The sequence below is a fragment of the Mustela nigripes genome, chromosome 3 (assembly GCF_022355385.1).
Source record: "Mustela nigripes isolate SB6536 chromosome 3, MUSNIG.SB6536, whole genome shotgun sequence".
NCBI classification, from domain to species: Eukaryota; Metazoa; Chordata; class Mammalia; order Carnivora; family Mustelidae; genus Mustela; species Mustela nigripes.
The window spans coordinates 152,277,835-152,303,585 of NC_081559.1; the positions used below are offsets into that span (position 1 = coordinate 152,277,835).

The 25,751-nt window shown below is 35.4% G+C and overlaps 1 protein-coding gene across 1 annotated transcript; it reads right to left on the bottom strand.

The window, feature by feature from the left end:
• Positions 1-649: 649 nt before the first annotated feature.
• Positions 650-22,410, bottom strand: CALB1 (calbindin 1). Its single transcript, XM_059394832.1, has 11 exons — positions 22,087-22,410; positions 21,502-21,578; positions 17,487-17,561; positions 9,145-9,228; positions 8,978-9,034; positions 5,992-6,069; positions 3,344-3,399; positions 3,008-3,047; positions 2,826-2,879; positions 1,914-1,985; positions 650-1,577 (listed from the first exon to the last, which is right to left on the bottom strand). The coding sequence occupies exons 1-11, from the start codon at positions 22,163-22,165 to the stop codon at positions 1,464-1,466; spliced, it is 786 nt and encodes a 261-aa protein (XP_059250815.1). The 5' UTR covers positions 22,166-22,410; the 3' UTR covers positions 650-1,463.
• Positions 22,411-25,751: the final 3,341 nt, after the last annotated feature.

The following is a 25,751-nucleotide window of genomic DNA, read 5'->3' on the forward strand; positions in this document are numbered from 1 at the left end:
TTTTTTGGCAAGTCTCTTTTCTGTTCATCCTTGGGGGAAAGAGATACTTCACTTTTATTTTGTTTGTGATTTCTATGAATTGAGAAAAGTAGTGCTGAATTTATAGAGTTGGAGACATTTAAACTGACCCACAGCCGTTAACTCTTTGGCGGTAACTTTATAAATTTCATACAGACATATGTCTCTTAGCTCTTTGCTTCACAATCAAAGTGTCAAATTACCACCCATTACATGTCAAGTGTAACCAGTAACAGGATGTTCTAGCTACAGATCTATGAAACTGACTTGGATGTAGGTCAAAAGACCATAAAATCTCCCTTGCTAAATAGGTTAAATGATTACATTAGTATTTCTCTTCAGATGTTATTTTTAACTCATTTGAAACTATTTGCAGATAGAAATAGAGCTATCTTGAATGCTGATCACAATACGAAATATATAGAATTCACAGAATACACAAAATTATTGATGATATAACATTCAACAATCAGGGTGCTATGAATTTTACATTAAAATTTAATTATGTAGTAAAAAATAGAGTTGTTATAGCTAGAAAAAAATATTTTCAGAGGCAGCAGATACCCTTGATGGAAACGGACAGTCCTACATAGGAAGAAAATCCAGGAAGTATGCAAAGTAGACACCAGGATACTAGGCATATATAATTTAATCATAGATCACACAATATGACATAAAAACAGCAGTTGACTAGAATAATTATAATCTGCAACACGTGAAAACAGTTTAGAAAATGGATTAAGGTCATACTCTCTGACAGTAGGCTTCTTGGAAATACAGATGTAGAATCAGACAGATTTGTGTCATCTGTGCTACCTTTCCTTGTCATCAGATTAACTTGAACCAATAGCTTGGTATGGATTCAAGCATAGACGTGTTGTTGATTAATTAACTAAGTCTTGTCTAGTGAGACTGTTAACCTCATAGAGCCACGAATAACTAACTATTGATTGATATTTTGGTATTTTAGATGCAAAAGCACATTCTTCCTAATAACTGGAAATACAGCTTAAGACTATTTTGTGGGACAGACCTGTGATTGTCTGAAATGGTAACTTGTTAGATATAATTCTCCTCATTAGTGACAAATGTGCATTTACACATCAGAGACTAGAATTTTAGAGATTAATCCTAGTGGAATTTTCAGGGAAATCTTGTCCAACTATATTTATGAAAGGAAGAATATGTTCAGTTATTTTTTTGTTCAGTTGGGTCTATTGACTGGCTTAAGCCGAGACTTTCTCCTTTTTCAGTCATGTAGTTACAAAAACTGTACATTACAAACAGTGTAGAAACAAGCTGAAAAGAATGTGCCACACATCCTGGGTAATCATCTAAATGCAGTTAAATTTACAGATACAAAAGAAAATACAGCCTACTCCCTTACAGTGCACAGTTATTGTTAGATACAATGTATCGCTAGTAAATGGTCATGGTCACCAACTCTAGTTGTCTCCAGCAGAGAGAATGAGAGCAAGATCCGTTCGGTACAGCTTCCCCCCATCTGATAAAGCCATTATGCTTTTCTTGTATGTTGGAATATTATTAATATCCAGATCCTGTATAGAATATAGATAGCATTGTTATCCAGCTAAATATGGAAGTTAATTAACCACTGTCAAGTGATAAAATGTAGGATGAAAACTTCTTGTTACATCAATCCATTAAGAGGTAGATTAAATTCTTCCACAAATATGAAAAATCGCAAGGTTGTTTAAAAATCTATTTATCACAGTTACACAGTTTTAGGCCAGTACCAAATCATGTTAAGAATTGAATTCTACTTCTGCTGCTCTATCAATCTTTAAAGTAGATTTCCAAAAACGGATATGTGGTGCTTCTAAATGGATCCTTATAGTCTGCTTAAAAAGTGAGTGGCATGGTAACTAGATTACCTGTTTATTCTTCTCACACAGATCCTTCAGTAAAGCATCCAATTCGTTTTCATCTATGTATCCATTGCCATCCTGAGGGAGCAGAAATAAACCAGTATACAACCCACTGCACAGTAACAGGGGGTGTAAGAAAACGGAAATAACTGATTCTTCACAAAGTCTCCCTACTGCATACTTGGCAGATATTCCAACATCTTAATGTCAGACCCTCCAAATTCTTTATTGCTCCAAAGGTCCAAAATACATGTGAATTGCCTCTCATGCAACAACCTTACATTTAAAATATACTTTGAACTTTTTGAAGTACTTTTACATATAACATCTCACTTTATGTTAACAGTATCCCTTCCTGTTGAAGTTATTAGGTTGTCGTTAAGTATGTTCACGTGAATATGGACTCTCAGGCCTGCGGAAGCTGTGTGACTAGGCTGATATCACACCAGGTAGTGGCAGAGCTGTGCCAGAGCCCACAGAGGAGTGATTTGACCCAGGAGTAGGGAAATTAGGAAAAAATAAAGGATGGTAACTACTGACATCACAAACAGCCTTACCTCATATACATGATGTTACCATCTATTATATGGGGAGGATTCTCCTGGATATTTTCAACTAACTTAACCCTCATCCCACCCTGGAAAGTGATCTCCTGTTTACAAATGAGGAAACTGAGGGTTAGAGGAGTTTGGTATCTTATTCAAAGCCTCAAAATAGATCAATTGTAGCATGGGCCTTGAATCAAGAATCACCTAATTGGGAATACCATATGACAAGATACTATGACAAGCGTAAATTGGCTGAGTAATTTTGTGTTTCTTGTAATATGGACCTTGAGTTTTATTTAGGGTTTCTTCCCTGTGAGCATTTTCTAAATTCTTCTAAATAACCAAATTATAGATAAGAAAAAACTTTTACCTGATCGTATAACTCAAAAGCTTTATTGAACTCTTTCCCACACATTTTGACTCCCTGGATGATAGAGAAGGGAGCAAAGGTTAAAGTGTTACTATTCTATTTCAGTGTATTTCCCTTGGCAAATCTCCCACAGTCTAACTTTGCAAGGAAAATATTGTTTATGGTAGGGAAAAGAGAAATACCTGAAATTTAAGAAGAAAATTCTCCTGTACAGGTAGTAACCTTTTGAGAGAGAAATAATAATAGATTAGATTTTTTGGATAAGGATCAATTCATTATAACACCTATGTACTTTTTTTTTCTTTTAAAAAAATGTTCTATTTATTTATTTGACAGAGAGAGATCACAAGTAGGCAGAGAGGCAGGCAGAGTGAGAGGGAGGAAGCAGGCTCCCCGCTGAGCAGAGAACCCGATGCGGGGCTCGATCCCAGGACCCTGAGACCATGACCCGAGCTGAAGGCAGAGGCTTAACCCACTGAGCCACCCAAGTGCTCCATCTGTGTACTTCTTAAACTCACCTGGCCATCTCAGTTAATTCCAGCTTCCCATCATTATTTGAATCAAATAATTTCAGCTGAAAGACAGAAGGTTATTATTGTAACCACTGAAGAATGATTTATTATAGGAAAGAGAAGAAAATTCAAAATATAGTATTTGGAGTTATCAATTACTCATATAGACTGTAAAATTCTAGAAACTAGCTTTTATTAAACTTCTAGTGCAAATTTTCAGTTCTATAAGTTGGGTCAATTGCCAAAGTTTATCAGGATAATATAGAATAGTCAAGGTAATAAAGATCTTAGCTAGATTATGGAATACCGTAATTTATTTTTCTTGCAATTATGTGTATGTGTTAAGATGTGGGAGAGTTGGTGTCTGGCAGTGTAAAGTATATTCTAAAACTTTCCAAACAATAATATGAAAATAAATATTGGTCCCCCTCCTTTATAGCATAAATCATAAAGAGAAGCAACAGGCAGATAGTATGAATAAATTCTTAAGAGAACAGAATTTTTGACTAATTTTCAATTATTTTCCTTGGATAGTAGATACCTCCTCACCATACTTAAATTCACATCATACACCAAGACCCATTCAGATATAAATAAACTCATACTCTTATTCAGGAAGCATGAATGTTTTTAGAAAGTAGCAACTATTGTACATGGAGGGCCTATAGACGAGATATATTAAAATAAATATATAGTTTACATGCCACATGCTATTTTATAGAAATATAAAGTTTACATGCTACATATGTGAAAAAGCAACATTATTTTTGTTTTTTCAAAAAATGTGATCAGGTCATAATGGTTATAGGTTTAGTGAAGTCTCTTTAAGGAGAAAAAGAACAGTCTCTGGTTTGAAATGTTCTAAGAATGCTTTGTAGGAGGCAGATTTTTTCAGAGTCTGATACTGACACATTTTATAAATTGTTGACCATAAGTTCTGATATCACCAAACTGTCTACCAAGACACTGGACACCTGAGCACACAATTTAGTGTCCATAGGGGACTATTTCCCTACATATATATTTAAATCTTAATTAGTACTTGATTAATTTGCCTCTCAGATTTGAACTGGTTTATGACATTGAATCAGATATGCCAGGCCAGTCCAACAGGGGGAAAACTCCCATCTGAGTAGTTTTTAAAAGACTGCTTCAAATTTCTACCTGAAAGGAGTTCTTACTTTAAATAGACATCCCATAAGACTGGCACAAAACAGAAAATTGATAAATGTAGGTTATTGTCCATTTCCCATAAGCTATTCAGAGCTTAGATGTCCCCACTGTGACACATTCATATGCTAGCGCTATGGATTAAAGAAGATGCTTTCTTGCAATGAAAAATTTTTAATTTTGAAATTAAAGATTAGTCCCACTTTATAATATCATTCTATAGTGAATAAGACAATAGTAAAGTTCTAGTGTTTTTTTTTCCCCCTCTGCATAAAAGTAGACTCCCAGTTTGAAAGTAAACCTCATAACTGAGGTTTATAATCAAGACTTGTATAAGATGACTTCCCAGGGTAACTAAAAAGCCTAATTCCTTTATCAATCTAATAGAACATAATTTTTATAATATGCACTATTGTGGGGGTATTTATGTAAATCTGTAAGGTAAGAATTCACTGTTCCTTTACAGTACTTAAAGCATGTATAAATATATGTACTGATTTGGACAATTTTAAAAATTTTGCCTGAATTTCAAAAATTATAATGTTGCCAAAATACTGATCCACAGCTGAATCAGTTTGGCAAAGACTTTTCCTCATAGTTCTAATGCTATGCATCAAATGAGGAAACTACCTACTTGAAATTGATGAACTTCATGGGCATTGGATTATTCTATCCAGAACTTCATAAATTTGTTCATTCCTAAAACATTAAGGGTCTATGTGTGAAGCAGTTTCCTTAGCTCATTATCAACGTTTTATAAGATATCTTGGTTACACTATTTATCATAGCATCAGGCTCAGGATACATTTGGAACTTCTCAAGCAAGCACCAAGACCATATTCTAAAATACCCATTTTTTTTTAGTCACCCAAAGAATAAAGTAGTTGTAAGTTCTGTTTAAACTCTTACAAAATTAATGATTTTGTGGGTCATGATAAAAACAAATTCAGAACCTTCAAAAAATGTTTTTAGTTATCTAATTTATGTATCTACAATGTAACTTACATGTGTATAAATTATATAATTACACTGGCTTTGTAAGAAAAATGATATATTTTTTTAAGATTTTATTTATTTATTTGTCAGAGAGAGAGAGAGCACAGGCAGAGTGGCAGGCAGAGTCAGAGGGAGAGGCAGGCTCCCTGCGGGGCAAGGAGCCCAATGTGGGACTCGATCCCAGGACGCTGGGATCATGACCTGAGCCGAAGGCAGCTGCTTAACCAACTGAGCCACCCAGGCGTCCCAGAAAAATGATCTTTTGATAGATATAAATTACCTCCACAAGAAAGGAAATGCTCATGTGTTGAGCCTTAAACCAATGATGACAGCACTCACTTGGCCTTACTTTTCAAGGGAAATGATACCTAAACGCATGTGATGCCCACATGGTTTATTTATCTCATCCTCCATAGCCTTGAGAATTAATAAGAACACAGTAATACTTCATAGGTTCTTGGCTACTATCTCTCCAAGATCAGTCTTACCATTAGGTCTGTATATTCAGCTAGCTTTGTATCATCAACAGTCTTGTTTGCTTTTTCCAGCAGGTCCTTTAGAAAGTTCTGTTAAGAAAAAGAACACTCAGGTAAGTGTCATAAATAACCTATAATCCATTTCCATTTCAGCCTGCCTTGAAATGGAATGTCCTGAGAATGCAAAGAAAGCCTCCTTTGGAGGATAGAACTGGGTGAGGAGAGGACCTCGGAAGGGAGATTATGGCACTCGGTTCACTTGGCATTCCAGCCACGATGCTGCCTCTGACAGGTAAGATATATGCATTTTACTGAGACCTGATCTGTTGTGGTCTGTGTTGCACTGCTTTTATGACTTCAATTAAATGTGTATCTGGATTGTACACTGTGTAGGAATCTGAGTACAAGCTTGTATACCAGCCAGCCCAATGGGTGCATTTCTACATAATGATATCTTCATAAAAGCTCATATGGCTTTCCTGTAAGAAAGCCCCCTTTTCTGCCATTGTAACAAGAGTGAAAATTATTAGCAAGCCAGATGGAGAGCTACCTATCATTTGAAGTGCATTTTCTGTGCTCACAAACTGTGAGGTTTATATAGATTGTAGGAAGCTTGTTTCTCTGAAGGGCCAGTCACGTAGCTTTTGGGCTGGATGCAGTCTCAAACACCTTGGTTAGAAAGCTTCAACTGGCTGTTCAGTCAAAGACAGTTGGCCACAGATGATGTTCTCTAATCCTTGAAGGGTATGTGAATCACATTAAAATAGAGATTATTGTGGGAAGGATGAAAAAAGATCATTATTAATTTGACAGTTGGAGGTTAGGAGGGAGTTAAGTTTTTTTAAACAGAAATAAATCAAAAGTTTTCCAAAAACCACATAAATGACAGTGTGAACACTTAGGCATATAATATTCATTTTGTCTAGAGCTGTCCATTTATGACTCCTTTATTTTTTTTCCAAAAATGAATTAATGCAGTTATGGAAAACTAAGCAGGTACTGTGTTTGGATATATTGAAGGATTGGGTTTCTTTGGTTCTGCAGTGGTTTATCTTCTTCCCAAATGTATGAATTCTGCTGGGCTGGTTTAACTTTATTCTTTTTGAGGAAGGAGACCTTTTTCTTGGTTTGATTAAATGCATTTTCTTTTCAAGCATTCCATTTCAAATCCAAAGTGAAGCATGGAAAATTCAAAGTTATGTGTTGGGGGTGAATTTTATTTTTGAGCCTTAGGAGTCTTTTGTCAGAGATTAATTGGGTTAAAAAGCTTCATCAGAGACTAAAATGGTGGTCACAAAAATAGCCTGGGAGAAACCTGGGGCCGCTGAGATTCAAAGTCGTGTCTGAGAGCAAGTGATGTTTTACTCTATTATGGATCTTAAAATTAGCTTTCTTGAAAGATCCATTAAAAAAGAATACCAACTTATCTTCAAAATTCCCCAGAGAGGAGGACTTCTATTTAGAATCTCTTTCTGAGAATAAAATGTAGAACAAAGAAGGTCAGTATTAGAAATGAGCTAAGGTTTTCATGGTGAATTTGAAATGATTTTTAAAAGATTGGTTTTTTTTTGTCCTATAGAATAAAGACACAATAGCTTAACTGTTACCTCATGAGCTCTAGGTTGTTGTGCTGCAAGTCTGTATAAAACATATTGTTTTCATGTTAGAAATGTTTATATTTCCAAGAGGCTGCTGTTGACTGTGTTTGAGCAATTTTACAGTGGTGCAAATGTCCTAGTTCCATCTCCAAAATTGTCTGTGACTCAAGCCACGTTAAACCATGAGAAGGAAACTGAATTTGATATTCCTATTTCCACACTTGACAAGAATCATTATCAGATAGTCTAGATTCTTTCATGAGCAGCTAGGTAAATTTGAAAAATTGACTCTCTCTAAATTTCTGTCTCTCTGTATAATGGAAATGATAATACATGCCTTGCAGGTTTTCTGAGAGGATTAAATCTTAAAATACATTTCAAGTACCTAATACTATACCTGCCACATAAGTATATTAATTTGCCTCCTGTTTAGTTACTCTCTATCCCGGAGACTGATAAAATAGGGTCTCTGGACTGAGAAATCTTGGGGTCAGTTTAAGGAAATGACAGAAAGAATGTAGCCATACTTCTGAAAGACTACTAAATTATTGAGTTAATGAGTAATACAATGTATTGTGCCATGTGTATTTCACAAAATCTTTCATATACAGAATTTCACTCGAGCTTCACAGTAAATCGGAGTGAAAGGTATTATTATCCCCATTTAAAAGAAGAAAAAAGTATCAATAACTTGATTTTAGATCTCTTTGGCTTCTCCTTCATATCTTTTCCTCCCCCACCAGCTCTTCTGTACACCTGGGGGAGATGAACTGACAAATTCAGTTTCAAAGTTATAATTTTTCAGAAGTTTGATTATAGTAGGACTTTGTTGTTGTTCTTGTTGAGAGGCAGGGGGTTTTATGGAATGGGTAGGGAACCTGGAGGCAGAGGAGTTTGGGTTTAAACATTGCAACCCAGCATCGTCTTTCTGTGTGGCCTCACTGTATCACTAAACTCTTAATCTTTTTCCTCATGAAGGTAGTAGTGATTTCTGAACTCACATGAAGATTAGATAAAATAATGTGCAACAATTGTTTCCTTGTCTTTCTCTTGAGAGAGAAATCTGTTTATATTCGTTTAATTTATAAAATAAAATGGCAAATTTCAATGAAAAGGAGCATTTGGCCTAGAATATTATTGTTCTATCTGTCTATCTAGTATAACAATTTGTTTATATCACAGAAAATGCTAATTTTTTTGCATTCCTGAATAGAATTTGAAGAAGTACTTGATGTCTCTTTTTTAATCTGGTACTTCATTAACGATGTGGAAGAGTGGGTGAAAATGTGCCATTGCTCAATGTAAGTTTCTTTTGTGGGAAGTTTTTTAAAAAGTTCCTAATTAAAAGAGTTCATAATTCTATTCAAGAGGAAAAAAACAACAGGTTTTTATTTGCTTACCTTAAGTTCCTCAGTTTCTATGAAGCCACTGTGATCAGTATCATATTTTCTCCATGTCTGTAATAATTTTGGATAAGGAAAACCAAATAGATTAAAAAATACACAACAATTTTCCTACACTAAGTAACTTTCTGAAGACCTCACTCATGGGCAGAGCTCTATTTTACCTTCATGAATTCCTCACAGGACTTAAGCTGCTGGCATCGGAAGAGCAGCAGGAAGTTCTCTTCTGTGGGTAATACATGAGCCAACTGAAAAAGATTGAAAAAGTTGTAAGGGAAGCAACCCTTATCATTACTTCCTGCTCAGTTTTCTTGAATATATTAGAAGAAGTTTTATTGCCTAGAAAACCAGGAGAGGAAAAACGCTAGGACTGACCTTCCCTTTTTAATACTTTGTTCCCACAGAGAAGCATTGTCTTCTCTAATGCGTGGGTGTCCCTGAGTGACAGGGCTGCCTGGTCTGTGAGGTGGCTGCAGCAGGTGTGTTCAGAAAGCTCAGATAACACAGGTCTGACCATTCCTTATCTGCTGGACATCCAAGTAGATTCATCCCGGTGGCTTGAAGCCTTCATCTCTTCCGTGCCACAGAGCACTGCTGCTCTTTTCAGGGTGCACAGAATGTGGTATGTGTAGAGATATACATGACACGGAGAGGCAAAGAAAGTATGAAAAATGCAAATGGAGGGTAAAGGAAGGAAGGAAAAAAAATGCATCCCTAGATCTGAGGAGAAAGCCCAAGAGATGCAGGGAAGATAAACTGAAGACAGGGGCGCTTAGGTGACTCAGCTGGTTAAAAGTCTACCTTCAGCTCAGGTCATGATCCCAGAGTCCTGGGATCACACCAGTGTCAGGCTCCCTGTTCAGTGGGGAGTCTGTTTCTCCCTCTTCCTTTCCCTCTACCCCCACCCCAATAAATAAATAAAATATTTTTTTTTTTTAAAAGGATAAACTGAAGACTATTGTAAGGCAATGGAAAGATAGGGGGAAAAACCATTCACAATGAAGAGTGAAAATGGAATAGTAATAGGAAGAAATAGTTCTCACATTGTTGGTTTTAGCTAAGAGGATATCCACTTCAGATCCAGGGCTTGGGTTTAAGACCCTATTTATGACCCTATGACCTGTCTCCTTAGATCTCTTTAGAACCCTCTTCCTCCTCCTCTTTTTTTTTTTTTTTTTTTTAAAAGGGTTCCAGATCCCATTTTAAGATGACTGTAATCTGTTATGTGTAGGAGGGAGGGAGCTGGATTGATGGCCTCACTGCGGGCCTGGGTTCTATTCCTGGCTCAGCTGCTAATTAGCTGTGGTCCCCAGCAACTCCCTCAGCCACTTCTGGAACTTAGTACCTTCATCACTAAAATAAGGAGTTATGAAGTAGAAACCAATGTCTCTTAAATGTACTGGGTTCAAAATGATTTTGAGACTTTGTTAGAATCACTACATCTTCACCATTAAAGAATGAAAGTACACATACAATGTTTCACCTAATTTCCTTGAAGTTCAGGCATGGACCCTCATCCCTGGACTTTAGACCAAGCACCTTTGGTATGGATATACCTCAAGTTCAGTATCTGTTCCAAAATTTCTACCAAATTATAGGAAAATCTATCTCCTCATGTCCCTTTAAAAAAAATTTCATCCATTTAGGTATATTAAAGCTTTTTAATATAAAATGTATCTTTTCAAATTTATGTGTTTTTATGTCTTTAAAATAATACCTCAAATTAGATCCATTCAGCTTATGAAACTGAGGAACGGAGCCATATATCTTATTAGAATGTCAATATGACTCCTCAGAAGACCTTTTCTTATTTTGAAACAAAGGTCACTAGTATAGTTGTTCATTTACATAAGCATTCATTTTGGAAATAGGAAATAGCTAATGCCAATTCTTTTAGTTATTGGTATGTAACTTGTCAGATACTACTTTGTAAGGTGTTGTTGGCCCATCCATTTCTGGAGGGCAGGGACCATGCTTTGTCTGAATCTCCTATATGCCTAGGGTGGTCCTCAGTACATTATATGCCTGACCTAAATGCTAGGCATTGGTTGATAATTTTACTTCATTAAAAATACCTACTTAACATGATTTGTAGTATTTGTTTTTACTATCTTCATTGCAATTTTCTATATTGCTTGAATTTTAATAGCTGTGTTTTCAACGAAATCTAACTTTTCTTTAAAAAATTACACACAGAGGGCGCCTGGGTGACTCAGTGGGTTAAGCCGCTGCCTTTGGCTCAGGTCATGATCTCAGGGTCCTAGGATCGAGTCCCGCATCAGGCTCCCTGGAGCCTGCTTCCCTCTATCTCTCTCTCTCTGCCTGCCTCTCCGTCTACTTGTGATCTCTCTCGTTCAATTAAATAAATAAATAAAATCTTAAAAAAAAAATTACACACAGAAAAAAAAAGAATGAACTAGTAAGTAATTACTAAGTGTAAAATAAGGGAAAATTTAACCATCTTTGTCTCAAAAATTAAAGTTCATATAACTGGCATAAAATTTAGAGGTCTCTAGAATGTCAAATATAGAGATGGTAAAATTGTTCTGCATATATAGTAAAAATGTGTATTTTTTTTCCCATGTCATTTTGGGACATGTTTCATTTCTTTTAAAACATTACAAACTATATTTACATGCACATTTTGAATCTGTAAGTTTGAACTGTTAATGTTAAACTGAATATACAGCCATCCCATTTTAACCATTAGAAAAGCATCTCAAATATGTAAAAGATTATAATAAAACAAGCTAACCATTAAAAGAGAAACAATGAATATGTGTGGATAGGATGTAACTATAGTGAACATAAATCATCTTTTTAAAGGTGTGTTTCACCTTTGGTCCTTCTGTTGATGCTTCCATCAATATACTGGGAGTCAAAGTTCAAATTTCAGAGCTGGGTGCAATAACTCTCCAGCACTAGTGTCTTAGAGCATTTCTACAAATAGGAGAGGTCTTTTATTGAAGATGTCAAGTAAGGTGGCTTTATTCTCAGATTTGTTAAGTCCCTGCTGTCCATGGAAATATTCAGTATTGCCTGATCCAAGGTTACTGGTAATTTCTTAATCCTTGGGCTGCCTCACTGTTCTTTTATGAACTCACAAAACTTCGTTAAGGTTTGGAAAAGAGGGAAGAATATCAAGGCAATAATTAGAAGGCAGATGATAGTAACCAGAATTCCTCAGCTTCAGGTGTAAGCACTGGTATCTGTCACTCAGAGTGGGGAAGTAAAATTTGCCGGTCTCTCCTAGATACATAAAAACTACACACATCTTGAGGATAGGGTCTGCGTCTTATTACTGTTTCTTTGCCCAGCACCTGTAAAAATGTCAGTAAATACCTTACTGAATTTATGAAAGAAGGCAATGGTGTATGGCCTAGGGTCCCCGTAAACTGTAACTAAAGTTCCTTTGGAGAGAATTCAAATAACTTATTACTGAATTGTGGGTAGATTTGGGGTGGATATTGTGATCCTCTACTCAGAGGTTCCTTTAAAAGGTGCTGGGAGTGTTACTTTGGGAGAGCCTCTGGGGTGCCTTTGGGAGATTATCTAGGCTGAAGAGCACTGCCTTCCCAAGGATACTGTCTGGGGGCCATTGCAGCTTTCAAGTCCGCTGTAGGGTCGACTGAAGCCTCTACTATATAGTCCGAGACTATATCATGGACCACTGTCTCCCTCTGCCCAGTCCTCTCTTTTTATTTCCCCTCAACAGGTATTGGTCCTAAGAGCACCCCCCAATAAATTTACTTATTGCTCATTTTTGGCTTAGATCTGCTTTCCAGGGAACTGAACATGTCACAGGGTTTTTACACTTTTGTTCTATTCCTAGGCATAATGTAGAACCCTCTTCTTATGTCTTAGAGCAGGCTGAAATTCTTTGCTGTAGCTCACAGAGCTATGTTTCAGAACCTACTAGGCACTGGGCTAGATACTGGGGATTCATAGTCACTGTGGGTAAGAACCTTCTAGGGAAGCAGATAATTTCAAACATTATTTCCCACAATTTCAAAAAAGGAGATGTAGTGATAAATTTCAATATTAGTTACAAAGAGAGCACACACAATGGGCAATTTTACTAAAAGCATAAGTGACTGAGCTACGTAAGTCAAAGCACACATGAAGCATAATTCTTAAAGACATTGGTGGTGCATGTTAACCTCCTTCAACACATATTAACAGAGCATTCACTTCTTTCATTTGGAAACCAGAGAAGTATTCTTCCTAGGCAATTAAGTGATTCCAAGAAATTGGGAAAGCAAATAATCTTACATAAATTTAAGGCCAGTTGAGTTTAACAATTTTAATATGAAAAATTATATAAGAAGTTGTTAAAAGTTTTGGTTTTCAGAAGAATGGTGTAGATTTTCAGTTTTTTAAAAAATAATGATAGCAACTACTACAGTGTGCCAGGTTGATGTATTTGTTTGATGTTTCTCACATTTGATGTTGGTACTTATATACTATCCCTCTTTACAAAGAAATAGGTAGAGAGGATAAATGAATTGCTATCATTTAGTGTGAACCAGATTTGAAAAATCCGACCATCTGACTTTCTTGACTTTCTTGACTTTTGAAGCCTTTGGACCATCTGACTTTCTTGACTTTTGAAGCCTTTGTCTTTAACCATCATGCTCTATTAAAATCTCCAATCAAAAACCTTTTCCTCATTATTGAAAATTATTTATCTGGAGGGAAGTTTTTAATCTGATTTTACTGTTCATAATTTCCCCAAATTCTGAGGTGAAAAAGTAGTCTGCTATGAAAAATTACATTCACTATAGCTAAACTTACATGCTCAAATCCTACTGTGGAAGAAAAGAGGGAAAATAGTGTCTGCCTCCCTGGGAGAGATGTTACAGTTTTAGGATTAAAATAGCTTTTAGATCTATTTTTTTTTTTTCAGTGTTATGTACTGACCTGGACAAATACAAAAAAAAAAAAAAAAAATTGAAGAGGATGGTAGTTTCCCACACGTTGCCCAAGGGATTAAGTGAAAAACTTAGAGTTGATATCCTACTAAGGGAGATATCTGTACTTACTAGAAATTTCTTTTCTGGCACTTATATTATCTGCTGAATCATTCAGTCTTCCTTTCTAATTATTTTAACCAGCCTTCCCTGCAATAAAGCTATTAGCCTGAATAAATTTAGAACATTTTTCGACTGTCATGGTGTTTGTTAAAGTATCTCAAAATTTCAGTGCTCCTGTTTTGAGTTCATATTAACAACCTCTTTATAACTGTATTTATGTGAATTTTAAAATCTAAAGACATGAAATTTTAAAAGTTCAGAAGAACAACATCTATATACTACCCTTCATTTTACGTATTTCTGGATCTCAAAAGCAAGTTGTTTGCAAGGTCAGTCCATTTCAGGATAGAACTCTGAAAATTAATCACTACACTTTCTGATCTTTTGAACAACACATTTCAATTAAAGTCAAATCACTTTAGCTCATTTCCATAGGAAAGCAGACTACCACATGAATATCATTTGGTTTGCCTTAATTAGGTTTTTGAGGATCCCATCTGTATGCCTATTAAATATATAGGAACAACTAACTTCTTCTCCCTTTGATCAATAAAGTGACATTATCTTGATGTGACTAGGTAGATTATCATAAATTTTGGAAAACATGGGGTTTCCCATTCGATCATGGCTGGCTGGAGTGTGTGTATTTGTGTCCCATGTTATATATAGGATTTCTTAGCAAGTGATATATGTTCAGTTGGGGAAAAAAAAAGATGAACTTCATTTTATTCAACTTCCTAGTGGACACACCAGGATGTGTTATAAATTTGGGCATTCCCACTCTTCCTCTCCTCGTTTAGGACACATAATCTCTAACTTTCAATTTCTTCTTTCCAGTGATTTTCAGAACCTCTCTTTACTCTCTTCACTCCTACTTACCCACTCTAGACCTAATCAGCATGCCTATGAACTCCTGCAGTGATCCCTCTTTCTGCTCTCCCATTCTAATGTTCTCTCCAACCAATCCCCCATTCTACCCCTCCTCTTGCCTGTGGCTGATAACTCAGATTAATGAAAAGAATTCTGGAATCATGGTCAGACCTAGGCTTGCATACACCTGTTGTCACTCCCTGCCACTGGGGCCATGGACACAGCATTTAAGCTTTCTGGGTTTCAGTTTCTTCATCCTTAAAATGAGGAGTTTTGGCTAGTTTTCCCCAGGAGTCTCATCGGGCAAAAAATTCTGTGTCCTGGGATAGTTAGTTAAGTGAGACACATAAGAATTTATTTGAAAGTTTTTCTCCCTTTAAACTCTGTCTTCTTCAGCTGTTCTGCAAGTTGTGCTCAAATCACGTTTCAAATGCTTTGGCTAGATAACTCCTCTATGTTTCATGCATCCTGTTCAGCCAAGCTAAACATAAAGCCTTTCCCTAAGTAATCAACCAACTGAAGCTTGGAACTATTTTCTTTTAATGTAGAGATGCACAGGTTATATATTATTTTAAAAAAGTAGAGTAGTTTAGAGGAACATGATTGAATTCTGGCTGTTTCACCATTTCTTTCTTATTTTTTCTTTGGTCAAATTCTATTGAAGCCACAGATTCCCCAGCTATAAAATAGGTCCTTCTACTATAAATTAGACTTCCTTTATTTTGTCACAGGATCAAATGAGAGAATGCATTTTATAAATTGTATATTGTCATACAATGTAAATTTTCTTACTGTGATTACTATAAAATTTCTCAATTCTTCATTTTAGCCTCCATTAGCTTCTTTATCCTCGACTATTACCTGTCTTTACTCACACATAAAACTTTTCTATAATAGTTTATTATCTCAAACTTCTAGAGAAATTTCTTTCCTCAAACTTCTAGGACAATGCATCTGCTAGTGGCCCCCAGGCTCTCATTCAAATATGGCTTCAAATTATAATTCGTAAGTGGTGATACTCTACCCTGTATAGTAAAACCTGGATTCAAAATGGATTCATTGAGTCCTTTTAAAAGTGTGAAATGCATGTGAATTGGATCATGATTTTTTTAATACTATTGTTTAATTTACTCTCACTGAAGAAATTAAGTAAAATAAATAGCTGAGACCACTGGAGTCCTTTAAGGTAAAGTATGTTAAATATCAGATGATGGTCCTTCCTCTACTGGAATTATAAAATATGTCAAGCTTTGAAATAACCGCATCCATAATTTCACTGATTTTAGATTTTCTAATTCATTTTGAATAGATTTACCTCATCTCATTTATGGTCTTTTAAAAGTTATTTTCTTTTCCTTAATGATTTCGTATCTTGATGAGTTTACATCTATGTGAATCTGTAAGTCCCAGTACCATTAATTTATTATTTATATTGTAATGAGTTATACAAAGGCAAAGGGGAAAGTGTATACTCCAGGGAAATGTTTTAATTACAAAGGTAATAATAGTATGTCCTTTCTTAACTCCTTTTGTAGGTAGCTGCTTAAAAATAAGCATTTCACATTGAATGACAGATGTCCTATAAGATCAATTAATTGAAAGCCAAGTTAATTCTCTGAATCGAAGGTAAATTATGACTACATGTTGTTGATGGCCAGACTACATCACAACCTAATACACTAAGAATATTATAATAATATAATTATACTTTTGGTTTGGCATATTTTAAAATATCACCTATTAATTTTTCTGGACAAAGCTGTCCACTCAATTTTTCTAATAGGTTGCAGAGATCAAGTAGCTGAGACACCAGAGCTTCAGAAAGCACAAGTAAGGAAAACAACAGCTCTTGTACAAATCTGAGAATGCTGAAGAGCTGATGCATAGTCAAAGTCTGGCTGCCTTAACTCATAAACAAAATTTGTCCTCCATAGGAATAGTCCTCATCAGAAGATAGGATTTGACATCCACAATTTTATCTTTCAGAGACTCAGAAGAAATCCTTACCTATAACACATCATAAAATATTCATTAACTTTAGTTCTTTGTTTTTACTAAGGTCAACTGCCAATCTTTAAAATAGAATTTCAGGAACCAGGATGCAGCTTTCTGCCATCGTCATAGTGATGACAAATACACAGAAAACTGTATGCTGTTAAGTAAGAAATACCAGTGAACCATGTACTTGGTAGGTGTTTTATCCAAGTGAGGCAGGGTAATGTAATGGCAAAGGTACTTTGCCAGGTGTCTGGGACCTGGGCTTCTAACTGTACAGCAGGTGTCTGGGACCTGGGCTTTTAACTGTACCGATGCCAGCAAAAAGGCACATAACCAAAGGCAAATCATTTCACCTCTCCACATTTTGGTTTCATAATGTATTATATTTAGGCTCTGGATTAGGCAAACTCTAAGGTCTCTTTCTTAGCATTTTGATTTTATCATTTTGAATAGAAGATAACATTTTACTTAGGCAAAATAAGCCTCTCCAAATCAAATCAAATCAAATCAAATATGATCTTGTCATATCCTGTCTGAGTTGGATTCAAGTATAAAATAAAGCTCATTTATTAAAAAATATATCAGAAAAATACTAAGTTCCTTACCTCTACAATTCCTATTTTTCCATCATCTCTCTGCCCATACTGATCCACGAAGGTTTTCATCTCTGGTGATAACTCCTAAAATTATATCAAAAGGTAAGAAGTTTATTTAAAAAAAAACTACCAGTTATGCTTCTGATATGTTAATAACTTCTGCAAAGAAAAACTGGAATTGAAACCATTTAGAATTATGCACACTGATGAACTATTCTCATGAAAACTGAAGATATAACTGATACACAGTATTTACTGGTTTCAAATGAAAGGGTTACTATTATAATTTCTTAATTAATTACTGATTTATCTTCTTTAGTTTTGAGAATATGCTATCCTTTGAAAAGGTAGTCAGAATTACTGAGTTCATAACTGTTAGTGAATTTAAATATAATGTACTTTAAACATTGCTTCCTTCAGGAAATATTCTTGTTCCAACTAATTGCCCTATAACATTTTCCTTATTTTAACACGTTTATCCATGGGAAGTAATAATAGGTGTTTTCAGTTTGGACAAGCAAGAAATGTGAATGTTGGAGTGCCTCACATTGTCACTCTTCAATGTTTCTAGTATCTTCAGGTTCCCAAAACAGAATGGCATTTAGTGATTAAATACATTGAACAACTAAATTAAAAAAAAAATTCAGATAAAAAAATGACTTTACCAATTTGTACTTTCATTAGAGAGAAACAATTTTGATGATCTTATTGAAAGCTATTGGTTATATGTTCAGGATCTTTGCTTCCCAGAATAACTTAGAGAGTAATTTTCCAGTGTTTCCATTTTTTCCTGAGATGTTTTCTCTCCCATGTATTTTAGTACAAGAAGATATGTTTAAGAGGGACAAAATGAATGCTTTCATCTCATTTGAACTACTTTGTCCAATCTATTCTATTGCTTACATAATCTCTTCACATATTGACAGATTAGAGGGCTATGAACTGTAAACTAGTGATCTGAATATAGACCTAGTATTCAGGAAGTTGAATTTATACCCTTGGGTCTCCAACATAGCCCATTTTAGATAGCCCTGTTGCATCAACTGAAGCCAATTTAAAATAGGTCAGCCTTTACTAATATCCTATTCTATTCTATGTCCTTGGAAAAGTGTATTAAGGTCTCAGTTTTTATCATAACAAGATGATGGTATTATCTAGCCCATGAGTTTGCTTTAGGGATAGGTAGGTTAATATAGTTCGAGACTCATATTGAAGCTGAATATCATTACTACTAGTTATTGCAGAATTCTTTTTGAACCAAAGTAAATATTTTTAGAACTGAATTAACAAATGGTAATCAAGCAATTTAATTATAAAGTAGTCTTTGAAACAAAACTCTTCTATGGTTTAATTATAATTTGCGTTTATTAAATTTTATTACAGCAGTAAGAGAAGGAAAGAGTTCATCCCTTGGCATTAGTGGGATCTTCAGTTTAGTTTTTTGCACATACCTTAAAGTAAACAAAAACAAATTATTTGATTTTAAATCTCAAAAATCACATGTACCACTAGTTTAACTAGCAGACATGACATTTAGTTTGTGAACTTCTTGGGTGGTAATTATGTCAAAATCTAGGTTTTAAACAGTACAAAATGTAATGACAATGATAATAAAATCAAGCTTTATAAAAATGCAAATTTAAAGACAAACTACCATGTTTAGTATAAAAGGGTAGCTTTGAAAATATTTTGGGTTTTTATATTTCATTAACGTTATATTCAGTTGGAGTATGTGGGTGGCTCAGTAGGTTAAGCATTTGCCTTCCACTTAGGTCATGATCCCAAGGTCCTGGGGCAAAGTCCCATGGCTGACTCACTGCTCAAGGAAGCCTGCTTCCCCCTCTCCCTCTGCCAGTCCTCCTGTTTGTGCTCTCGCTCTCTCTCCCTTTCTTTCAAATAAATAAAATCTTTAAAAAAATGTTATATTCACTTATAATTAGTGAAATTTTCAAAATTTCACAGTAATAATATGACAACCCAAATAGTGCTTCCATTAATACAATGAAATTTGTTATCCTGTGGCCAGAAATGAAAAGAAACCTGGTTTTTAAGATTAGTCTTTATGTTCTACAAAAAAAGAAGAAAGGGTTTACTACAATGACGCCAGTAGTATAGTGATGATTGTCCAGTACATGAACCTCTCAGTCTAGATCTCAATTTAGATTTTAACTATCCAAAGCCTATACACATAACCCAGAAAAATACTCAGCAATCAACATATTAAGCAACTTGATATAATCTCATACCTGTGCTCAAGTCTGCTATTTTTGGATTAATACCTAATAATCAGAATTTCCAATAGCTTAAAACTGGAACCTGGGCAGTAGAAAAAGACTTTTAAATCTTTAGAACTCTAACATGAAGTTATTTGTTTACAAAACAGTACAAATATTTAAATGGGAAAAGAAAAATCTCAAAAAATATAGTTTCTAAATATCTGAATTTCTAAACTGAAAATAAATCACAATATTAAAATTCTAAAAAAATAAAAATATAATCATTTAGCTACTAGAAGTGTCTTGCAATGTTTTAATTTGAAACTGTATGGCAAGTAAGATTATTCCAAACAGATATTTTAAATGAAACAAGGAATTGTTTTTGCTTTATTAGTCAAAGATATATAGAACTATAATATTACATGAATTTATTTATGATAATATATAAGGAGGGGAGGGTGTAGAGAGAGTGTATAGAACATTTCCTATTTTATTTGATCCTTCCAGGTTTATATAATATCAAATCTGGGTAAAACAATCCCCAGAGTGTTATCTGGTTTTAAATCCATTTGGTCCATGATTTTAGAACTGATAGCTCTGTAATATATTATAATACATTTTAGAGTCCTCTGGTAGTCTTTTGAATATGTTGTACAGAGATGTGTATTACACAATTTTCAATTTAGTTAGAAAAAAAGTAACTGTGTTAGTAACATATTTATAAAATATCTATACATACATCAGTGCTTAAGGTGATTTGCTAAATTTCACATACATCTGTGTTTTTCTCTAAAGACATAAAAATTATATATAATATGTAATGTAAAATCTCTAGCCAGTAGTTAGTTAAAAGGCCAAAATCATTAAGCTCTAACTAGCCCAAATCCAACACAGTCTTCTGAAATGTAGTCTTACATAAACCCCAGTATACTAGTAAAATTCTTGTCCTATTTTCCTCTGTACAATCATCCCATCTATGTTCTAAACCCAGGTATACTTTATTTTTATGCTGAGAACATCTTAACAGGTAAATTTAAGCCCACAGGAAGTTATTCATAATTGGTAAGAATTGTCATTTATTTAATTACCTAATGGCTTAAATCACAAATATACCTTGCTTTCAAGACCCCATTAGTTGTTTTCAATCAGAGTATAGCTTTGCTTTTTAAAAATATATGAAATTCTTAAAATTGTTTTACTTTTTACATCTCTGACTTTTGGGTCACGAACATCTTTCTTGTTAAGTTCTTGCTCATTATTATGTTACAAATTTTCCAACTTTCCCCCAGTGAGAAAGGTCAAGATAGAACATTTTCTTATCTGTCCAACCACATCAAATCTCAAAATAAGTAGCAATAAAACAAGAGATCCATAATCTGCAGATCTGTTTCCTGACCACCAAGGGGCAGAAATGTATTTCTCCGCCCCCCCCACCCCCCACTTCTCACGCAGTTAAAGAGAAGTTAAAAATTACCTTGTAGAACTCGATCGAAGACGAGGTGATCTGCTAAAAGGACTCATGCACACTCACTTTTAAGCATTATTAAAGCAAGTACAAGTACAGAATCTATATTTTAAAAGCTCTAATTTCATAGTGTAAGGTTTTTCCCTTTAGGGGATTTCTTTCTGTCCCCTTTTCATCCCCCCTCCCCCACAGTTCGGAAAGGTGCTTTTCCTCTCCTTTCTCAAGTCAATAAATCTGCATTCCCTGGAAGCCACTTGATCTCCGATGGCTCATTATGAAAACTTCAGAATATTTATGTTTTAAGGCTGAAGGTCTTTTTCCTTGGTTGCAAACTTAAACCTACCAATCCAGCTTTCTTCCGTGCTTGCTGGAGTTCCTGAATCAAGTTCTGCAGCTCCTTTCCTTCCAGGTAGCCACTTCCTGAAAAGACAAAGAGCCACCCAGGTATCAGACATGAGTTTCTTCCCCTTTCAATTTCCATAACAGCTAAAGTTCTGGCAACCTGCAAAGCTCTCTCCCCCCGTACATTAATTAACTCTGAAAGGATGCGGAAAGGGTAGCGCAGCCCTCTCCTCGCGTCAAAGTTTGGACCCCCTAAGGGAAAGAAGGATGGTACGGATGTGAAGTATAGCCAGAGAAACTTTAGGGTGTGGTGTCCCCTTACTCTGCTCCTTCTCTCTCACTCCCCCCCCCCATTAGCATTCTTGGAGAGAAAAAAAAAGTTGAAGGTTTTGGGCTAACATAGAAAAACATATAAACTTTCAAGTTGATGGTTTGAGAGGAAGCGGGAGAGACAAGATTAGGGAGGTGGGGGAAGAAGTAAAGAAACGAGGGAAAATAGGATTAGGAGGCTCAGCGGAGGGGAAAAGGATAGAAAAGGGCAGAGACAGGGGGTCTTCAAACAGTTAAAAAGAGAGGAGATAATCACCGTCTGCGTCGAAATGAAGCCAGATCTCGAAAAACTGTGAAGCTGTGATCAGGGAGGATTGCAGGTGGGATTCTGCCATTGTACAGCCGAGTGTGTGCGTGTATGAGTATGCGTGTATGTGTGTCAGTGCGAGTGTGGGGTGAGCAAAAACCTTAGGGTGTGTGTTTGTGTGTGTGTGTGTGGTGTGTGTGTGTGTGTTTGTGTGTGTGAAAGAGATCTGCGGAGGAAGACGGGGGGCGGGCGCTGCCGGGAGCTGTCCTCGGTGCTGCTCTTCTCAGGCGGTCTTCCCGAGTTCTCTCCACACCCCGCACCCAGTTCTCAGTATTTATCCTGACAGCGGAGCTGGGCCACGCCTCCTCCTGCCTCCCATTCCTCATTCCCGCCTCTAGCTCGCATCAACCTTTTTCCCCTCCCAGTTTTCTCCTCTCCTCGCAGGAAAGCTTGCTGGAGCAGGAGTTTTAGAGTGTAGGAAGCAGCAGGTGGTGGGAGATCCTTAGCTCAGAGACTGAAGCCTAAAAACAGACACTCTTTCCCCCACATTCTCCTAATCCATAAACTATCTTCGTTCCTGAATAATATAGTGAAATAACATAAAGAGGTTTTGATTTTCAGATGCAAGGGGAAAGCTGATAAACAATACCACCATACAGATGGTGTGTGTGTGTGTGTGTGTGTGTGAGAGAGAGAGAGAGAGAGAGAGAGAAGAAAGGAGACTTCTCTGAGACATTTTGGTATTTGAACAAAGTCAGGTGAAAGTATTAGGCAAGTATTTGGCAAGTATTAGGTTACTTTGATTAATGTGTACAATTAATTTTTTGCTATCAACCACTCTATTTTGTACTGGAGCGTCATCCTAGGAATGTTTCTTAAGATGGTTTAAATGAACAAGACCTGCCAACATGATGAAGTAGGATTATGTGGGTTTTTTTTTTTTTCAACTTGAAGTAGACTTATAACTGGAAAGTGATAAAATTATAAAATCTTAAAATGTTAGAGAAAGAAGTGATCTTAGAAATATTATGGTTTACTTCCTATGAGCTTAGAAGGAACAAGCCCAAGCAAAAAGAAACCAAGATTCTGGTCTAAGTTTATACCTAGGTGAGTTACTGACCCAGCTAACACACTGTTCAGGGCCTTAACACATATATCTCTTCTTTCCATGCCAAGCAATATTTGTTGAAGATTTTTTTGGGAACTGGAAGTGACCATTGGAGTTGGAAAAAAGAAAAACCTACCTAACTGAATACATGTTACATTTTTAATATGTAATAAGTATAGATAGTTTATTAAATAAATACTTCTAAAGTGTTTGGTTTTGAATCTTTTGAGATCTTGAGGTCCTCTAAAGGCATACCCTATGTATCTGATTTACAATGGTACAAAAGCAAAATGGAGGAACAAGAGAAAATCCAAATGCAGCCAATGTAGACTTAAAGTGAATTAAAGTGAATTTACCAAGCTCTATTTTTTTAACCTTCTGAATTAACCATGAGAACCCTCAAATTTGTGTTTCTTGAACTACAATTCTACCCAGTAGTGGATTTATGGAATATTTTATGTGGATCCTTTTCAGAGACCCATTATTTGAAAGTTGATCTCTTTCAATAAACTTCTCAATGGAGTTCTCTCTTCTATAATACTTGGCAGTACACAAATTATTTTCATTTTAGTTATTTTATCTGATTCTCACTTTTAGTGACTGAGAGTGTTATGTGGAACAATAATATTATTCTTATTTTACACAAGAGGAAAATAACTATTCTTGGAGTAAATAGGGTACATTCAATGCTCAGTTATTTGTATTTATATTCATCCAGTGAGCTTTTATTAATACTTGCTATGTCAAGCACTCTGCTGGACATTGGAAACCAAAAGACATGGTGGCTGCCTTCTTGAAGCTTAGACTTATGGGTATATGGATACATGCATACAGATGACTGTTCATACGGATATAATAGAAGAATGCATAAGTTAATATGTCTGCATAAGCCTCCTTGTTTTTCTGCTGTGAGAGTTGAAGCTTACGTTTTCTAGCTTTACTTAGATAACAAGCACAGAGAGAACTTTCTTCCATGGAGGGCCCTTCAGGTTGTAAGGTGAAATGGTCATGAGAGTGAAAGACCAATTAATTGATGCAAGCAGTTGATAACTCCTGGAAAACTAATTCTAAGAAATGTCCTGGTTGCCACCATATTAGCAGCAGAATCTTTGTATGAAAAATATGGTATGTGATCTTGGAAGCAAATACTGGTAGATAAATTTTGAAAGGGAAGTGAGAAAGTATTGACTATGGAATGACTTGAAGAAGCACTCCGATCCTTCTTGGTATTGATACTAACAATGTCTAGACTCTGGGGTACAGCTCTGAGACAAAAAGGCTAGGAAAAACCCCCACATGAATTAAACAAGCCAATGAAAAGAAAACTAACGTTTATATGCTTTTTGTTATTTACGACTAATCTCCTTCCTGAAACCCACTTCTTAACCCCCTGATGGGTGCAAAGGCACACACATGCACACACGGTAGCATAAATTCTTCAATAGTTCCACCACAACTTTTTTTTTATGAGTTTCATTTAAAATATTACATGGATTTTTAAAAAAGATGTACATGAGAAGGCCATCTCTTTTCCATTTCATTTCTCTAAAGCTATGATGACTTTAGAATTTCCATGTGGCAATGTTTAGGTGCGGTGATTTCAGGGTGGGAGGGTGAGAAAGGAGTGGGTGTCTTTCTTGTAGCTGTGTACAAATAGCAAGCACACTTTTTACTTTTTATGTTCATGTGGAGTGGCTTTTAAGGGAACTAATGTAGATTATGGAGATCTAAAGCTCCCTTTTAAATCACCTCTTAGTACTGTCACTACCCTGAGGTAATCAGTATTAAACGCCATATGCTTATACAAACATCCAAATACACATATATGGGTTTGTTATTGTTTTTATTTGGTTTCACAGAAAAGAGGCTATATTCTGTATATCACTCTAAATTTCACTACTAATTCAAGGACCTCCCTCTTATATTAACATCAGCATCTAACTCATACTTTCCTAACAGTCTAATATTTTTAATTAACCATAATTATAGATGTTTAGGTTATTTCTATTTTTTTTTTTACTGTGACAAATAATGCTATGACAAACACCTCTATCCATTTATCTTAGATACATGTGTTCGTAATTACAATAGGACAGAGTCCCCGATAGTAACATTATTAATGAAGCAGTGTATTTAAATTTTTAACACATTTCCAAATTATTTTCCCCAATTTGTAGCAACTCATAGTCAAATGAATAGAGTCTGAGGATGACTTAGACTCATTTGTAATGAGCGTTATTGCCTTTTAAATTTTATGCTAATCTAATGGGTAAAAATAGGTTATTATTTCTCTTAATTTGCATTCACTATTATTAAAATTTACCTTCTGTTTTTCTAAGGGATAAAAATTCCTCTCTTGAAAAAAAATCCTCTCTTGTACATGTTCATGCTCACTATATATATATATATAGAATTTTTTTGATAGAAATATATAATTCCATAGACAATATTTTTCCTTGGGACTATTATTGGTTTAAGGTCCCAGACTATCACTTCAAAAGAATATCTCTTTTCAGACTATATTCAGCCATTTCTAGATTAAATTCTACTTTATAGTGCCAGTAAA

Coding starts and splice junctions, on each gene's coding strand:
- CALB1 (XM_059394832.1), bottom strand. CDS start 22,165: ATGGCAGAATCCCACCTGCAATCCTCCCTGATCACAGCTTCACAGTTT. Junction 6,070..8,977: donor TAGAAACTGAGGAACTTAAG/GTAAGCAAATAA, acceptor TTTTCTTAACAG/AACTTTCTAAAGGACCTGCT. Junction 3,400..5,991: donor CTGAATATACAGACCTAATG/GTAAGACTGATC, acceptor TCTGTCTTTCAG/CTGAAATTATTTGATTCAAA.